This window comes from Rattus norvegicus, chromosome 6, assembly GCF_021556685.1.
Source record: "Rattus norvegicus strain SHRSP/BbbUtx chromosome 6, alternate assembly SHRSP_T2T, whole genome shotgun sequence".
NCBI classification, from domain to species: Eukaryota; Metazoa; Chordata; class Mammalia; order Rodentia; family Muridae; genus Rattus; species Rattus norvegicus.
The window spans coordinates 110,730,669-110,748,725 of record NC_141539.1 but is presented as its reverse complement, the minus strand read 5'-3'; the positions used below and the strand labels follow the sequence as shown (position 1 = coordinate 110,748,725).

The following is an 18,057-nucleotide window of genomic DNA, read 5'->3' as shown; positions in this document are numbered from 1 at the left end:
CATCAGACCCATGTTAGGTTCCCAGCACCCATATGATGGCTCACAAACATCTGTAACTCAGAGTTACAGCAAATCTAACACCCTCTTAACTCCACAAACAATAAGTCATAGAGGTAGCAAACAGATACACACACAGGTAAAACACCCATACACATAAAATATAAATTAATAAAATGAATTCTCAATGCTAATCTAGGATGGGAGGAGTAGCTCAGTGGTACAGCCTAACATGTTTGTGCACCACACCTGCCTTTATAAAGCCCCTCAATGGACGGCTAAACACTGTCTTTGAAATAGTCTTTACAGCCTTCTCTATTACATAGCTATTATTTTCAACCTGTGCTGTCAGAGACCCTTCTGAACTTTTGGGTAATTCCTGCCTATATAGATTTTAGGATTCTCACATATATGAGGTTTTTTTTTTTGTTTGTTTTGTTTTGTTTTGTTTTTGAGACAGGGTCTCATGTAGCCCAAGCTAGCTTCAACCTCTCTATATAGCCCTGAACTCCTGATTGTTGGGATAAAGAGATATGCCACCAAACCATCTAAATATTACTTTATAAAGGTGGCTTTTTCAATCAGGATAGAGCTCCTAGCAATAGTCAATCATTTAAAAGGTATCTGTTTTTCACAATGCATACAAAGCACTGTGAACAGTGTGTGTGTGTGTGTGTGTGTGTGTGTGTGTGTGTGTGTGTGTATGTACACACCTGTAATTCCAATTCTCAGGAAGAGAAGACAGAAGGATCTAGAGTTCAGGGTAATTCTTAGCTACAACCAAGTTTAACACCAACTTGGGCTACAAGAGTCACTGTCTCAAAAAGCCAAAACAACAATAATAAAACTTTTTAAACCTTGCCTTTTCTAGTTTCTTTTTTTTTTCCTTGCTATGACCAAACTGTATTTTAATCTTAGAAGAGGAAGCCCCTTTTCTAGTTTCTTATATTCTAGTAATATTTTAAACTTTCCAATCTCATAGCATCCTATATTTCTTCTCCTTATTAAAATAAAAAGTCATTGACATCAAGTACCACATCTATGTTGTTCACCATTTTATCTATAGTACTAAGCATAGTATTTCACCTTAAATGACACCGCCAAACACTATACTCAATGTCAACATTTTGCATAAGTATTTTGGAGAATGAAAGAAATAAAACCACAACTCATTGAGAAGACTTCTATACACTTCAACTAGTCAACCCCTTAAACACAGAAAAACTAACTCTTAAAAAAAAGGAATATTCCATTAAGTTCTGTTTTACTCAGGTATCTAGAGAATAAAAAGAAAACAGTGAAGCATTTGTCCCATCTTTCCAATACTAAATGGATTTCCAATCGAACAGCTCTAGCTCACAATTGAAAGTTTTCTCTACATATTTCCATACACTAAGTTAGGAAGAAACTGCACAGGGGATTTAAAAACACACTACTGAAAATTCCAATGAACTGACTGAGTCCCACAAAGACGATCAATAAGTCAGTCACTAGAGAAACACAGGAAAGATATAAAACTGAGAGAGAAGCTTAACAGTGAGGACCAGATTGCACCACTTAAAGCCATTGCTCAAACTCAGCATCCGAAGTATGGGACAGCCAGGCCCTCATGATGGGTGTAACACCTACACCTACAACACCTACACCTACAACACCTACACCTACAACACCTACACCTACAACACCTACACCTACACTTGACAACTATCAACTTTGAACTTCAGCCTGGTGTTTTGCAATTAATTAATTATAAAATTATTAATTATTAATTATTTAATTATAAAAAGGAAATCAAAGACAACAAATAAAATGGTACAATTATCAAAACAGAAGCAGGGTCAGAATGTGGGATGTTTGAAAGAATGATAGATTTTTTTTCATCAAATTCAGGGCATAATGTAGGGAAAAAAGGAAACAGGAAATAGTGATATAGAGCAGGGGTTCTTGAGGAAGGGTAGCTCTTCCCCGCAGAACTGATGGTGGTGATCTCCCAATGTCTAGAAACATTTCTGACTCTCAAAACTGGGAGACCAGGAACAAAGAGGTCCCAAAGATTTACAGTGCTCAGATTCAGAAACCCTAACCTACACAATAAAGACTCTTCTATTTATCCTATATTGGATCTTAATTTGAACAAACCAACAAAATATTACTGAGACAATTGGATTATTTAACAGGGAATCATTCTGAATCCTGATACCAGGAGACATGAGGCAAATCTAGAGACAGAGCATTAGATAATACAAAAGGACTTAAGCTTTTATAATGTGCTCAATCTAAAAAAGATCTTGACCCAGCATGGTGGTACATGCCTTTATAGTAAACAGAAGTAAACAGAAGTAAACAGATCTCTGTAAGTTGGGAGACCAGTTTAGTCTACATAACAAGTTCCAGGCCTGCCAGTGCTACATACTGAGACTGTGTTTTATTTTTTTAAGAAATGAAAGGGGCTGGAGAGATGGCTCAGTGGTTAAGAGAACTGACTGCTCTTCCAGAGGTTCTGAGTTCAAATCCCAGCAACCACATGGTGGCTCACAACCATCTGTAATGAGATCTAATGCCCTCTTTTGGTGTCTCTGAAGATAGCTACAGTGTACTTATATAGTAAATAAATCTTAAAAAAAAAAAGAAATGAAAGGTCACCCCACCCTCTTCTCTTCCTTCTTTTTAAAACTAGGTAGCTGAGGTCTAGAGATGGCTCAGCAGTTAAGGTGTTTGTTACCATGCCTAAAGACGTCTGAGAGAGCCAGACAACCACAGGTTGTCCTGACTCCCATATGCACACAGTAGCACACTTGCACCCCTCCACCTCTGCCACTCAACACACAGTAAATGATAAAATGTAATGGAAAAAATGCTTTTGAAGAAAACCAACTAGGAACCTAATTAAGAATATAAAACAATAGTGGAGGGTATAGTTTTGTAGAATACTTAACTAGCATGCACAAAGCCCTGGGGCTTGATTCCAGTTATGAAAAAAACAAAAAACAAAACAAAACGAACAAACAAACAAACAAAAACAAACCACGAGCAAGGGACAGAAGATGTAAGATTTGCTTTAAAATATTTAAAATTATGTTTACAATATTTTTTCTACTTAATGCTTAAGTCTTTCACCATAAACTTTTTAGGGGCAGTGGGTAAAAGAGCATGATGAGCAATCTACCAGCCTGAATGCAATCCCCAGAACACCAACTAACTCCCAAAAGTTGTCTTCTCGCCTCCTGACCTCAATGTGCACACTGTGGCATGTCCATGTGCAGCAGGCCCACACTCCCATCATATATAATAATAAACTTAATAGCATTTTCCCAAACTAAAATATGGATGAAAAATATGCAGAAGGATAAACAATGTTTATCATCTAATAAAGTACCTCAGGTATAAAGAACAAGCACTCTTGACTCTTACACAACACATCTTTACAGTGGTTCTGCAAACTGCAAGGCACTGTCCTAGGTGCTGCAGAGGATCAGGAAGACAAACAGCACCACGTCACATGGGTAATTTGCATGCCTGGCTCATGGAGACTAAACTTTGAGATGTGCTTTGAAAGAATTCCATTTAAAGGAAAGAGAGAAGTTAAGGACATTGGGATAAACTCTATGGAGTTAAGAAAGAAAGGACATGGGGTTGAGGATTTAGCTCAGCGGTAGAGCGCTTGCCTAGCAAGCGCAAGGCCCTGGGTTTGGTCCCCAGCTCTGAAAAAAAGAAAAAAGAAAAAAAAAAAAAAGGAAGGAAGGAAGGAAGGAAGGAAGGAAGGGAAGGACGGACATGCAAAGCCCCATTCCATTCCTCCCCCTGTATTCCCCACTGGCTTTGAACTCACTGTATAGTCTGGACGGCCTTGAACTCCTGATCCTCCTGCCTCTGCCACCTGAGTGCTAAGACTGCAGGTTTTTTTTATTACAATGCCCAGTTTATGCAGTGCTAAGAATATAATCCATGGCTTTGGAGATGCTAGCAAGCACTCAACCAATGAGCTCCATCTTAAGCCATAGGCAAGGCTGTTTGTTCTTGATCTGGTCTACACCCCTCCACTACTTTCTCTCTTTCAGCAAGAATCACAAGCAGTAAATGTTCCAAACACTGAAAGAAGTTCATTTAGGATGAAGCAGAAAACCAAAAGCAGTGTTCGTAGTGAGTACTTATATTAAGGTAGTCTGGTATGCACACTCTTATTTTAAAAAGCCAAAGCTGAAGTTATAGTTGAATGGTAGAGCACTTGACTAGCATATTCAAGGTGCTGAGTTTCAATCCCAAGCACAACGACAAGCCAACTATATAACTCATTTGTTTTTCTACATGCCCAGGAAAAAGTCAAGACTGAGGTCATAATTTAGCTTGAATTAATTGGGCAATGGGAGGAAATGATCCTGATGAGCAATGTAACTTTGGTATAGGGCAGCAAAATCAATTATTCTACTGTCCTATGAGTGTGTCCTGTGAAGAACTTGCTTCTCTTAATTTAAATACTGAACTACTGTAAAATTAGAATAATATACAATCATCTTTTGGAATCCTAGGCATTACCCTGAGCTTGCATATCATACAATTTTGTTTTTCTCTTAGTGAACTTAGGTAGATGAGGAATTGCTGTGTATTTCAAATAGTCATAACACATGATCTATTCCTATAGTGAGACTGGGTCTCACTGTATAGCCCAGACTGGCTTCAAACTCCATCCTCTTGCTTCTGTTGCCCAAATACTGGATGTAGGCACAGGTTACCATGCCCAGCTTCTATGCTCCTACAACTCTGTCAACCTCTCACTGTTCTGTGGAAAGCAGCATCTTCCAAGGAGATGTCTAAAGGGATGGCTCTCACAGGAACAGCTATCACAAAACTTCCCTTCTTAAACCTCAGCCAAATTCCAAGGCTATTATTTTGGAGTGAATGGTAATAACAATGAAGTGTAACAAATTAACCATGTGGTAAAATTATCCTTAAGAGGTGTAATGTCTGAATCAATTCCTGAAATATACCAACAGGTTCTCCAAGGATCAAGTCTCTAGAGACCTACATAGTCTACAAGAGCTCACAACATTGGTTAGGATGTCATGATGAGACTTTCATCTTTTAGGTGCTGAGAACCTTATTCTGGAAAGCGACAGCTATCTCTGGCTCCTATATGTTTTGTTTGTCCTAAGAAATTAACTTGTTGATGTTTACATGCATTTAAACATCAGCCCTTGGAGAATTTTCTTTTACACTGCCTTCCCCATGAAAATCTTAGTTAAAAACAAAAAAGCTCTGTGCAATAAATCTAGGCTTTTGGTCAAAGGAAACCAAGGCATCCGTCTGAGAAATAAATCTAGTGCCAACCCACTACTCTCCAAGTGTCTAGTCCTCTCTTTACTGTTCTTTTAGTAGTCCACAGTTTTGTTTTCTTTTGTTTTGTTTTGTTTTGTTTTTAAAAACTTGGCTTTCAGGGCTGACTCCTAAGCGATCTTTGGAGTTTGAATGGGCTAGTCCTTGGGTGTTGGAGTTATGATAGGCAGAAGCTGGTTAAGCCCCAAGGCCTGCTCAAGTAAAGTCTAAATGAAAGATGTGACTCCAGCAGGTGATTTCTTACCTGTGGAGTCATTGTAGAGGGATCTGGTTCAGGAGCAGCTTGTTTCTGTTCAGCATTCTTGTTCTTGGCCCCAGTCTCCAAAGGCTCTTGCTGGATAGTTGTTTTATTCCCAGAAGGGATGGACGGTGGTGGTGGTGGTAGCTGGGGTTTGGAAGGGCCCTGGGAGGAGCGGGAAGGAGATGCCTGAGAAGGGGGTAAGTAGGGCTGGGAATGGCTCAAATATGATTGCGAGGAGGAAGAGGAAGAATAAGAAGGAGTAGGCGCCAGATAGGACTGGGAAGGTGGAGACTGTGAAGGGGACGGCTGAGCAGGGGGCAGGTAGGGCTGAGCGGAAGAAGGGGGATAGTACGAGGGTGGTGGCTGAGGTGGAGGCATGTACGACTGAGATGGGGGCATATAGGATCCTGGAGGTACAGGGGGAGATTCAGGAGGGGACTCCAGCTCCATTGGAACCAAACCGGGAGGCCCATCTCGTTGGTGGTGGATCATCTGGTGTTTGTACTGCTGCTGCTTCTGATAGCTGAGGGCTGGCCCAGGTGGCGGGGGCATCGGTGGCGGTGGCGGCTGCCAGTCTCCGTAGCCGCCCCCGGGCATCACCGGCGGGGGCGGCAGCGGGGGCGGAGGAAGATGGTGGGGCTGGAGCACGCACTGCATTTGCTTCTGGTGCATCTGCTGCAGCTGCTGGAGCTGCGCCAAGTGTTGCTCTCGGAAGCTCATGAAGCCCGAAGAAGAAGGGGCCGCGGGAGCCGTCGAACTGGAGTACCCGGGCCCCGGCGAGGCCTCGGGAAGCGCCACCGGTGGCGGCGGCGGCGGGACCGGTGGCGGCGGATAGTGGCTGCTCCCGCCATACCGGCCCCAATTCGGGTACATATCAGAAATGAAGGCGCGGGGCTCGTCCCGGCGCCGTTACTCGTTGCAACCGACCTCCAGGAGCCGCGGCGGTGACGGCGACAGCCGGAACTCGCGGTGCCTACAGGCCGCGGAGCGTGTGAACGGAGCGCGCCAGTGCGCCGGCGCTACGGAGCTGGGCCCGCGGTGGGGAAGGCGGGGGACAGTGCTGAAGCAACTACGCATGCGCAGTAGCACCGAGAGGAGAACAAAGGCCAGATAGAGGGGACCTTTGCGCGGGTACTCGCTGTTGCCGCCTTCCTTCAGGTTCGGAAAATGTAAGCGGTAATAGAATGTTGTCGTAGAACCAAGACACCATAGAGTCTCACAGCCAAAAGGAGTGGTAGAAGTCCTAACGCCCTATGGGTTCACTTTTGAATGGGGGGAAAAGGAAAGATACCGTTCACAGTAGCAACAAGAACATAAAACAAGAAATTAGTAAGAAAAATCTAGAAATTATATGAAGAAAACGGCAGAATCCTACCTGAGAATAAAAATCAAACTTGAACTAACGGAAAGTCTTACAGAAGTCCTAAGTAAAAAGGAGGGAGTTTTGTAAAAATGACAGTTCTTCCCAAGTTGAATTGATTTAACTTAGTCAATCCACAGCCTGACAGGAAACAGTAATATGAAGAATGGAAAATGGATTCTGAAGGAGGAATATGAAAACGGCCCTGATTCTTTCCTACAGGTACTGTAAAAGGAAAAAAAAATATGGAATTGCTTAGATTGGTCCTCCCCCACACCCCTTAATTTTTGGTTTTTCAAGACAGGACGTTTCTGTGTGACCGCCCTGGCAGTCCTGGAACTCGCTTGTAGACAAGACTGGCCTCGAACTCACAGAGATCCTCCTGCCTCTGCTTCCCAAGCACCACCAAACCCCGCTTAGATAGAATCTTTTAACTCAAAAAGTTTTCCTGTTGGTGAATCCTTATATCTAAGGCAAAGCCAGAGAAGGGCAACTTAAAAGCTAATCTTCTGAACCCTGGAGGCAAGATATTAAAGACTTCCTTTGGTTTGGGTAATCACCGAAAATCAGAAGTGGTACACTGAATTCTGAAAGAGAGAGAGAGAGAGAGAGAGAGAGAGAGAGAGAGATTAAAGAGACATTAATTTTAAGACTATTAACTATATAAGCATGCCAATTTGAAGATGTGGCCTTGCTTTTTTTCCTAGCAACCAGATCATTACCTGTCTTGGGTAGATATGGGTAGTAGGTGTGGGGCTAGGAATTGTTTCTTTCAGTGTTTTATTGACTCAGCATAGAAATACATAAAGTTGCATGTCATAAGTATAAAACATATTGAGTTCTCACAACCTAAGTATATTTGTCCCAGCTCAAGAGCCATGTGTTGTTTGATGAGACTTTTTCTAAAGGGATACAATACACAACTACTCAGCCCAGAGAAGGAGCTCACAAGAGACCGAAGTGTAGATACCATTAAGTCCAATAAAGCAAGTTTTATTAGAGTTACTTAAAGAAATATGGTTAAGGAGCTTCAAGAGCAGAAATGACTCAAAGACACCTGCATCACCAAAACCCACTCCAGCATGGGTGACAGCTCCCAAAAGCTGGGAACCTAGAGCACACTGCACAGCCTGGAGAGGGTCAACCTCCAACACTTGTTTATATCTCTTCCTGTGAGGTGACCTGTTTTCTGCTTTTTTTCAGGCTGCTTCTCTTGTCTGAGTCTTCTTTGTGGCCCAGCTTTGTCCTGGCTTGTCTGAGAGTGATTCTAGGAAGTCTTTGGAGGTTTTTTTGGTTTTGTTTTTGTCTTTTTTTCTGTTGGGAGGGAGGAGCCTAGTGAAATCTGGTCAGTTTCAAGGACTTACTGCTTACTTTGTGTCTGAAGGAGTTTTCCTGAGAGATGGAATGTTTCAATCCCAGAGGACACTGCTGCACAACACTTTGAGATGTACTTGAGTTAGTGGAGTGCTTGTCTACCATGCGTGAGATCCTGGGTTCTGTGCCTCAGCATCACATAAAACTGCATGTCGCACACACCTGCAATACTTTCACAGCAGTCTGGAAATGGGAGCAGAAGGATCAGGAGTCAAAGGTCATCCTCTGTTACATCTACAAGGGGAGACTGGGACCCTTTTTCTTTGCTTCTTGGTTGCTACAATGAACATGTCTCCTCTGCCACATAGTTACAATTTTTACCTTGGTACAAAATTTATTTTTTTGTCTTCTAAATTATTTATTTTTCCATATTTATATTTTTCAATAAATAAGGATATATTCAACTGTAAACTCTTTCTGACCAAAGACTGAACCTTGTAATCAGTCTGCATGCATCTCAGGGCCTCAGACACCCCAGGGTTTTAAAAAGGCATAGGTACAAAATTTATAAATCGATACAGATTTAAGGTTTTCATTAGTACGAATTTCTTATATTGATACAAAAATTGAAATTAATATTTCTCTTAGATGGGCCTATGCAAATCATTTAAGAATACAAGGCTTTGACCCAGTCCTTCTAATAGCTGCTTTTACAGACTGTTTAGGACAATTCAGTAGCACAAGTTAAAGGCCAGATAGTAAACATATAGTTATGTTAGATTCTGATCTAATTATAATAAAGTGTTTCCATTTACTCAAATAGAAATGGCTAAGAGTAGGGGGAGCGGAAGAGGATAGGAGGTTAGCAGAGGGGAAACCGGGAAAGGGGGATAGCATTTGAAATGTAAATAAAATAACCAATAAAAAAAATAAAAGAAATGGTTAAGAGTAGTTGAGGTTAACAATTCAGAGATTCTTTACATAGAGAGAGAGTCTTCAAAAGAAAATTTGACTAGAGGCATGTCTGCTCCTCACAGCACCCTCTTCATGGTTCAAAGAAGATATTGAGCATCCAGGCGAGGTTGCTCATCGTGGTAAAGTAGGCACTGGGCAGAAATTGCCTATATCATCTGCAGACTAAATACTGTCCAAAATGGACAAACAGATATGGGATAGTCGACTGCTAAGCTCTGCCAATACAGGGTAAGCTAGTCCTTCGTATTCCCTGCTTCACATAAGGTCTGCCAGGTGGTCCTGGGTCAGAAGGCTGAAGACAGATGCTCCAAGGTTATAAGAAATTAGGGGCTGTTGAGGTAATCAGCTGTCTCTACAATTCATTTAACTTTTAAAAGTTATGTATTTTGCTTCCTGTATACTCAGGTAATATTTGATTTGTTCTCAGATTTCTGACAGGGTTGAAGACTACTTATACTCTCATAAGCAAACTTAAGTTGTTTAGCATTGAGAGATATATAGAGTTGAAAGGATGGTTTTCAGATGGTGATACAAGCTAAAATCAGAACATAACTCAGGAATAGAATTTTAAGCTCTAGTTAGGATAGGTGGTAGAGTACTTTAATTAACAAACTGATGGACTAGATGTTAATTGTATATCATACTTTATAACTTACATAATTGTTATGTTTATGCTCAATTTATATCTGAGAGAAAAGAGCCTTTTAATTGGATTAAAGGGGGGAAATGCTATGGGTTGTCCTGGTGCTATTTGCGTTTGGATGTTAATTCTGCTTCCTCAAGAGAGACTGCACCCAACAAGGAGTGGTTCATGAACTCAAGAATTCTCATGGAAACTTCTTCCCATGCTGTTTGGTCAAATAAAGGCTGGAGGTGATAAGGCAGTGGAGTGGAAAGGTGGGATGGGAGGTCTGGAAACTGAGGAAGAGAAAGGCCTGGAGAAGCCGCAAGGAACAAGGAGTCTCATAGCTGGGGAACAGATAAGTACAGTGATAGATCTGCTCAATCTAGGCATATAGCTTATAAATATCATAACCAGGTTGTGTGTTTTTTATACGGGCTTATTGGGGAAGAAATTACTGTGACAACACACTCCTGATGTCCTGTGCTGCCACAGGCCCAAAGCAGCAGTTCCCATGGGCAGAAACCTCTGAAATTCTGAGTCAAAATAAATGTTTATACCCTGTAAGTTTATGTCTCTCTCTCTCTCTCTCTCTCTCTCTCTCTCTCTCTCTCTCTCTCTCTCTCTCTGTGTGTGTGTGTGTATGTGTGTTTTGAGACAGGGTTTCTCTTTGTAACCTTGGCTGTCATGAAACTTGCTTTGTAGATCAGGCTGGCTTTAAATTCAGATTTCTGTCCACTCGTTCTCCGGAATGTGGGCACTAAAGGTGTGGGCCACCACTGCCAAGCTAAATTGATTTATCTCTAGGATTTGTCACAGCAACAGAAGGCTAATACATTTAGCAAACAAAAAATAGAGATCGTTTTTAATTTAATAGAGTATTAAATAAACAGCTAGATGCTGGTGTGAAAGCACATACTTGTAATCTCAGCCCTTGGGAGTCTAACCAAAATCAAAAACCAAAACCAAAACAAACACAATCAAAACCTACAGCAGACTGCCCCCTACCCCCACTCCCGGCTCAACGGTGAATAGTTTAGTTTTCTCACTAAGACCAAGAGCAGATGTCCATGATAATCACATTTGAGATGAGTTGAATTTTGTAGTACCTAAAAAGACATATAGAAGTTGTAATTCCAATATGCTAGAGTATGTCCATATTTGGAAATAGGATAGTTATAGGTGAAATCAAACTGAAGAAGAGTTACCACTTGTGATAGTTTATATATATATGCTTGGCCCAGGGAGTGGCACTATTAGGAGGTGTGGTCTTGTTGGAGTAGGTGTGTCACTGTGGGCTAGCTGCCTGGAAGTTAGTCTTCTAGCTGCCAGCAGATGAAGATGTAGAACTCTCAGCTCCTCCTGTACCGTGCCTGCCTGGATGCTGCCATGCTCCCACCTTGATGCTACTGGATTGAACCATTAAACCTATAAGCCATCTCCAATTAAATGTTGTCCTTATTAGAGTTGCTTTGGTCATGGTGGTATCTGTTTACAACAGTAAAACCCTAAGACAGAACTTGGTACTAGGAGTGGGGTATTCCTATGATAGGCCTGACCATGCTTTTATTTGAAAGAATGTGCATTTTGGCACTTTGGATATGGAAAACCACGAAATGATTTAAGTGGGGTAAAATGGGACAACATAGTATGAATATGGAAGACAGTGGTGCTGAGGGTCATTTGAACTATGTAGGCCTGCTGGCCCAAGAGATTTCAATAGAAAAGAACTTTAATATGTAGCCAGGAGACTGTTTTTGTGATGTTTTGATGAAGAACATGGCTGCTCTTTGCCACTGTCTAAAGAGACTGCCTGAGGCTAAGGTTAAAAAGATTTATATTAATTGAAGAAAGAAAGTCTCAAAAAAGCTCAAGAAACTTTTTTCTCTGGTTAAGTCTCATGAAGAGCATTTTGAACAAACATAGCAAGCTGAGAAAGAAAAAAATACAAAATATATGGTTCAAGTATTGAAAGGGCACCGGAAGTAGAATGGAGCTGAATCCTATGTTCTAGGAGATAATAGATTAAAGGAGTGGGACCTTGGGTCAAGATCTCATTCAGCTAAGTTTAGGCCCAGGCATGGTGCTACACACCTTTAATTTCAGGAGACAAAGCCATGTAGATCTCTGAGTTCAAGGCCAGTCTGTGGCAGAGCAAGTTTTAGGTGAAGAAAAACTTAAATCTAGGCATGGTGGTACATGCATTTAATCCCAGGAGACAGAGCCATATAGATCTCTGAGTTTAAATTCAATCTACAGAGCAAGTTCCAAGACAGCCAAGCTTAGACAGGAGTTAGTGAGGGAGTTTTTTTAGTTAGGGTTTTACTGCTCTGAACAGACACCATGACCAAGGCAAGTCTTATAAAGGACAATATTTAATTGTGAATGGCTTACAGGGTCAAAGGTTCAGTTCATTATCATCAAGGTGGGAGCATGGCAGCGTCCAGGCAGACATGGTGTAGGAGAAACTGAGAGTTCTACATCTTTATCTGAAGGCTGCTAGCAGAATATGGCCTCCAGGCAGCTAGGATGAGGGTCTTATAACCCACACCCACAGTAACACACCTTCTCCAACAGGGCCACACCTACTCTAACAGGACCACACCTTCTAATAGTGCCACTCCCTGGGCTAAGTATATACAAACCATCACAAAGTTGGAAAACAGAAAGCTGGTTCCAGCCACAGAAAGCAGAATTTGGCCATGTGGCTCTGGCTTAAGAGTCAAGAATAGCAGAGACTACTGGGACAATTGATGCTGATTAGCTGTGATTAAGAAGAGACCAGCATCACTGAGGTGAACTCTGAAACACTTCTGAGAAGTGTTTTCTGAGAACACAAAGAAGCTGTGTTCCAGAAATAGCTAAGGTTGTACCTCATGCTGCAGCTGTACTTGGTAACGTGTGAGAGTCACCCAGGTGGTACTGGTTTTGAAGGCATGAAGGGGTCATGAAGAGCAGCTGAGGCCTGGCACTGTGAGAGGCCATGGAAGGCCACTGGTGAAGGTGCAGCCCTAGTTGCAGTTGATGACCCAGAACTGAAGGGGTCATACAAACGAGTTGAGGCTTGGCATCATGAAGAGAGCCTATGAAAAGCTATTGATGAAGCTTGGTTGCAGTGGAAGACCCCAGTGTATTGGAAATGCCAGTACCATGGGATGACCACCAAGAACAGCAGCAGCAGTGGAATAATGGATCAACCTGAGCTTAGAGTGCTACAGAGGGCAGAACTGGAGAAGTGCCACAGACCTTGGAGGAGCGCAGATTATGTGTGGATCCCAGACATTGGAACAAGAAGCTGTAATGTTAAAGATGTCTTAGAGACTCCAAGATGGTCAAGATGCCAGTCCATGAGCTATCTGCTGAGGAAAGCTGCCAACAGGGAGTGGAACCAACCCAGGAGAAAGAAGTTTGTTGCAGACAACAAAGATGAAAAAGGAGCTGGAGAACTGAAGACCACTTTGACATCAGACATGGAGATGCAGAGTTTGGAGTTTGCCCAACTGGTTTCCTGTCTTGTTTTGGAAATTACAGTTAAGTGATTGTATGAATATAAGGAGAGGCTTTGAACTTTGGACTTTTAATATTGTTAAAATTAAATGGGGACTGTGGAAGTTGGTATGGCCTCCTATAGACTAATGTGTTTGAACAATCCTGTGGGGACCAGGGAATGGAATTTGTTGGTTTGTATATGCTTGGCCCAGGGAGTGGCACTATTAAGAAGTGTGACCTTGTTGGAGGTGTGTCATTGTGGGGATAGGCTTAAATACCCCCAAATCTAGCTGCCTGGGAACTTGTCTTCTCCTAGTGGCCTTCAGATGAAGATGTAGAACTCTCAGCTCCTCCTGCACCATGCCTGTCTGGACACTGCCATGCTCCACCTTGATGATAATGGACTGAACCTCTGAACCGGTACACCAGCCCCAATTAAATGTTGTCCTTAAGAGAGTTGCTTTGGTTATTGTCAGCTCCCAGCAGTAAAACCCTAAGGCAGCACCAAATCTTCCACAACAGGAGTTCTTATATTAATATGGTGCATACACACACAATCAATTTATTCTGTCTCTCGAACAATGCTGACTAACACAAATAGTGATGAGGGGGGTCACGAAGACCCCTCTTTTTTAACCTCCTGCCCCATTTTGTTTGTTGAGACAAGGATTCATGTATCCCAGGCTGACCTGGAATTTGCTATGTCATCAAAGATGACCCTGAATTTCTGATCTTCCTGTCTCTACCTCTCAGGTTCTGGAAGACTATAGATGTGTGTCGTCATGCCCAGCTAAATATTTGCTTTGTGTTGTAAAAATATAAAAAATAAAAAAAAAGTAAGGTTATCTTTTACCCTGCTAGGTCCGGCACTGCGGTGCCCCAAGATATCTGCTAGATATCTTGGCAGAAACACATCCCAACTCCTCAGCGGCCCAGTGTCTCCTGCTGCTGCACACTTTGCTACACTCAAATCATCACATAAAAGAACACACAACACAATAATCTTTGACCCAATTGGTAAGATATAATTGCCCACCTAAACATACAAAGCCTGGTACCATCCATCCCTTAAGGACATTTGTAACCACCTGTAATACAGCGTAGAATCTTAACGTCACCTGCCATATTGTCCTGCCACGGCTTGTCTCTCTCCCTCTCCTCTCCTCCTTTCCGTTCCAGTCTTCTACTCTTCCTTCAAACTTTTCTCCCACCCATCCTTCCTTCTCCTCCAGTGACAGGCCTCCTTCTATTTTGTACCTGCCCCTCACCCGTATTTTACCAATTCAATGGGGAGAAGGTTCTGATGAAGTCACCTGAGTCCTGAGTACTGACTACACAGCTGTCCTTGGGGCAGTGGAATTAGCATCAAAATACAGATAACTCCAGGGCAAACCACTACAGCTTTGTCTTTGGGTACGTTAGTTACATAAGTAGTTCAGTCTGAAAACAACCTGTAAGCTAGAGTACACAGGATTCCTGTACTTTCGTTTGTGTTTATGACAGCTAATCTTGTTTGTCAATTTGGGATTAATTCTGTGAGAGTTTCTAAACCAGGTAAATTGAGGTGTGAAGGATCTACCCTACAGGAGGGCTATACCATTCTATGGGCAGAAATGTCTGACAGGATACAAAGAGAAACTGAGCTGTGTATCCAGAGCCACCATACTCTGCTTCCCTTCCAGTTGACCAGCCAGCTTCCTCAGCTTCCTGCTATCATGCCTTCACCACAGTAATAAATTGTTAGTTGAAACAAAGTTTTCTTCCCTTAAGGTACGTCTTGTCACAGCAACAAGGCATGTAACTAATTTAGAAAATTGGCAGTGATAAACTCAATTATGTTTTGGAACTGGTTCATAAGAGGGTTGTAGAATAATTTAAAACTTTAGCCTAGAAAAGCTCTTGAAAGCTGTAAGCAGAGCTTAATGAACTATTTTGTTGGTCTTCTGGAGGACCAGAATGCCAAGGAAAACAAAATGGAGGCCAGACTCATGAGGTTTCAAAGAGGAACAAGATTGTTAGGAGCCAGGTGAGCCTATTCTTGTGACAGTCTGGCTTTGTTTGTTTCTCTGTGTAGCTTGGCTGTCCAGGATCTTGCTCTGTAGAATGGGCTAGCCTCAGACTCAGAGATCCACCTGCCTCTGAGTGCTGAGATTAAAGGTGTGTGCCACCAGTACTCACTGACCTGGCTGTACTCTGCTTGTGTGCTGATAGCTTGATTAAGGATGCAGTCACAGGCAGCAGGCCTGTTTGCTTAGTGGAGGCAGCACTCAGGCTGCAGCCTAGCTACTGTTTACCAGACCTGAAGGATACAGTGCAGCTTGGCATGGAAAAAGTTTAAATTCAGTCTTAAAGGTAGGCAGGTTTGGGCTGGAGAGATGGTGCAGTGGTTAAGAGCACTGACTGTTCTTCCTAGAGGTCCTGAGTTCAAATCCCAGCAACCACATGGTGGCTCACAACCATCAAAAATGAAATCTGAAGCCCTCTTCTGGTGTGTCTGAAGACAGCTACAGTATACTTATATATAATAAATAAATAAAAATTTAAAGACAAGCAGGTTTGAAAGCATAGGAAATTGTTAAATAGATTATCACCATTAAAGAGAAAACGGATTCATTGAATTGGAACAAATTTCCTGAACACAGGACTCCACTCATCAAAAGCTACATTTTATACAAGTGAAAACTCATTCAGAAGGAAACAGCCTAAACTGAGAATGCATTGAGGGGCACCCACTACTCCTGAGGGAAAAACTGCCTTGGGAAGTGTTTGCGCAGGGACGGCGCTCAGAAGCTAGTTCCTTGCCCAATAGGACAGGCTCTATCACGAACTGCTAGTAGAACTTGGCAATATTGTCCACTTGGTAGATTTTCAGGCATGAAGGATACAGGATTGAAGAAGTTACAGTTTTGTACCACAGTTTGAGAAAGCCAGAGATCAAGCAATGTGTAGGAGGTCTGAGGCCGTGTGCGAAGCTGGAGAGGTGAAGCAGTGACGGCCTGTCTCCATCAGGGGCTCCACTGCTGTTGCAAACGCCTTGACCGAAAGCAACTTAAGAAGGAAAAGGGTTATTTCAGCTTACACTTCCAAAACAGTCCATCACTGAAGCACAAGCAGGGCAGGAAGCTAGAAGCAGGAACTGAAGTAGTCACAGAGGAATATAGCTTACAGGTTTGCTGTCCGTGGCTTTCCCAGAAAGCCAATTTGCTGGGGGCATTTTTTTTTTTTTCAGTTGAGGTTCCCACTTTCCCGATGACTCTAGCTTGTGCCAAGGTGACAAAACACAAGCCAACACAAAACAGGATGATAGATATGCCAGGACTACAGGAATCCATTGAGGAAGGCTGCATTTAAAGAATGGAGCTAGCCCATGTATGGAGACACTGGGGACAGAGCTGAGAAGGAGGGGGCATTCAACGACACTGGGACCCAGAAGATTCCATCACAAATCTCAGAATCTAAACATGGAGCTGCAAGAATTGGTGTTTCTCTCTCCTGGCTTTTGGTTTTGTGTTGGTCCAATCTTTCCTTGTAATACCTGTTTTGTTTTTTCCTTATGGAATGGAATGTTCACTTTGTCATTATATATGGAACTGTGGAAGTTGCTTTTGATGTTATCAAAACGCCATTTAAGAGATCCATTTAAGAGATTGCCTTTAGTCTGAAGGGACATGGACTGTTAAGCAATATTGAAACTGTTAGAGACTATGGAGACGTCTGACGTTGGACTGAATACATTTTGCATTATGAGGTGGCCATGAGCCTATGGGGCCAGCATAGATGGAAAGCAGTGGCTCAAAAGTTGTGTTTTTTTGGTAATTTCCTCAGTAGCCTTTTCTGTCATCCTCCCCTAACTGCCTCAAACTGTAAGCTAAAACAAACCTCTTTCTTCTTGTCAGTTACTTGTTCAGAGCAACGAGGAACATAGCATACTGCTGTTCAATGCTCTCCCACAGAAGTGCACAGTGATTTCAGTTCTAATGGATGTTTATTATACTAATGTAACACATTACAGAAGTAGACAAAATTGCCAGGCATGGTGGCACATGTCCCAGCACTTGGGAGGCAGAGGCAGGTGGAGCTCTCTGAGTTCAAGACCAGCCTCATCTACACAGTGAGTTCCAGGACAGCCAGGACTACATAGAGAACCTGTTTCAAAAACAAAAACTCAAGCAAAAAGAAACCCCTAAGCCTTAAAGAACTATAATATGGCTTAGTTAATAGTGCTTGCCTAGCATGAATGAAGCTATCTGATTCCCAGTACCCACAAAACTGGTTAGGGTGAAGCATGCCCACAATCCCAATGTGTAGAAGGCAAAGTAAAAGGGTCAGGAGTTCAAATCCCTACTTGGACATACAGCAAATCTGCTGGCAGACTGGAACGTATTCGACCTTGTCTCAAAAGAGAATTAGGTTTTTCAAGACAAGGTTTCTCTGTGTAGCCCTGCCTGTCCTAGGACTCAATTTGTAGACCAGGCATACTCAGAGATCTGCCTGCCTCTGCCTCCGAAGTGGTGGGACTAACGGCGTGCACCACTATGACTGTTTACACACATACCTGTTTTTGTGTGTGTGTGTGATAGTTGTGATTTTTGAAAATTGTATAAGCTAGAAACATTGAGTGGCTTACTATATTCTAATTCCCTGAGACCTAGAGAATGTATGGAATAAGATTCCTGGTCTACAGAGTGAATTCCAGAATAGCCAGGGCTACATAGAGAAACCCTGTCC

General features: G+C 42.4%; 1 protein-coding gene across 8 annotated transcripts in view; it reads right to left on the bottom strand.

Annotated features, from left to right (window-relative positions):
- Nucleotides 1-6,588, bottom strand: part of Ylpm1 (YLP motif containing 1) — a 75,771-nt gene extending 69,183 nt beyond the window's left edge. For 7 of the 8 annotated variants that reach the window (XR_015621814.1, XR_015621815.1, XR_015621816.1 and 4 more), the window contains exon 1: nucleotides 5,573-6,566. Coding sequence is in view for 4 of the 8 variants with exons in the window: in XM_087552811.1 (XP_087408937.1) it covers nucleotides 5,573-6,442 (870 nt within the window). In the remaining 4 variants the exon portion in view is untranslated. 8 annotated transcript variants of the gene reach the window in all.
- Nucleotides 6,589-18,057: the final 11,469 nt, after the last annotated feature.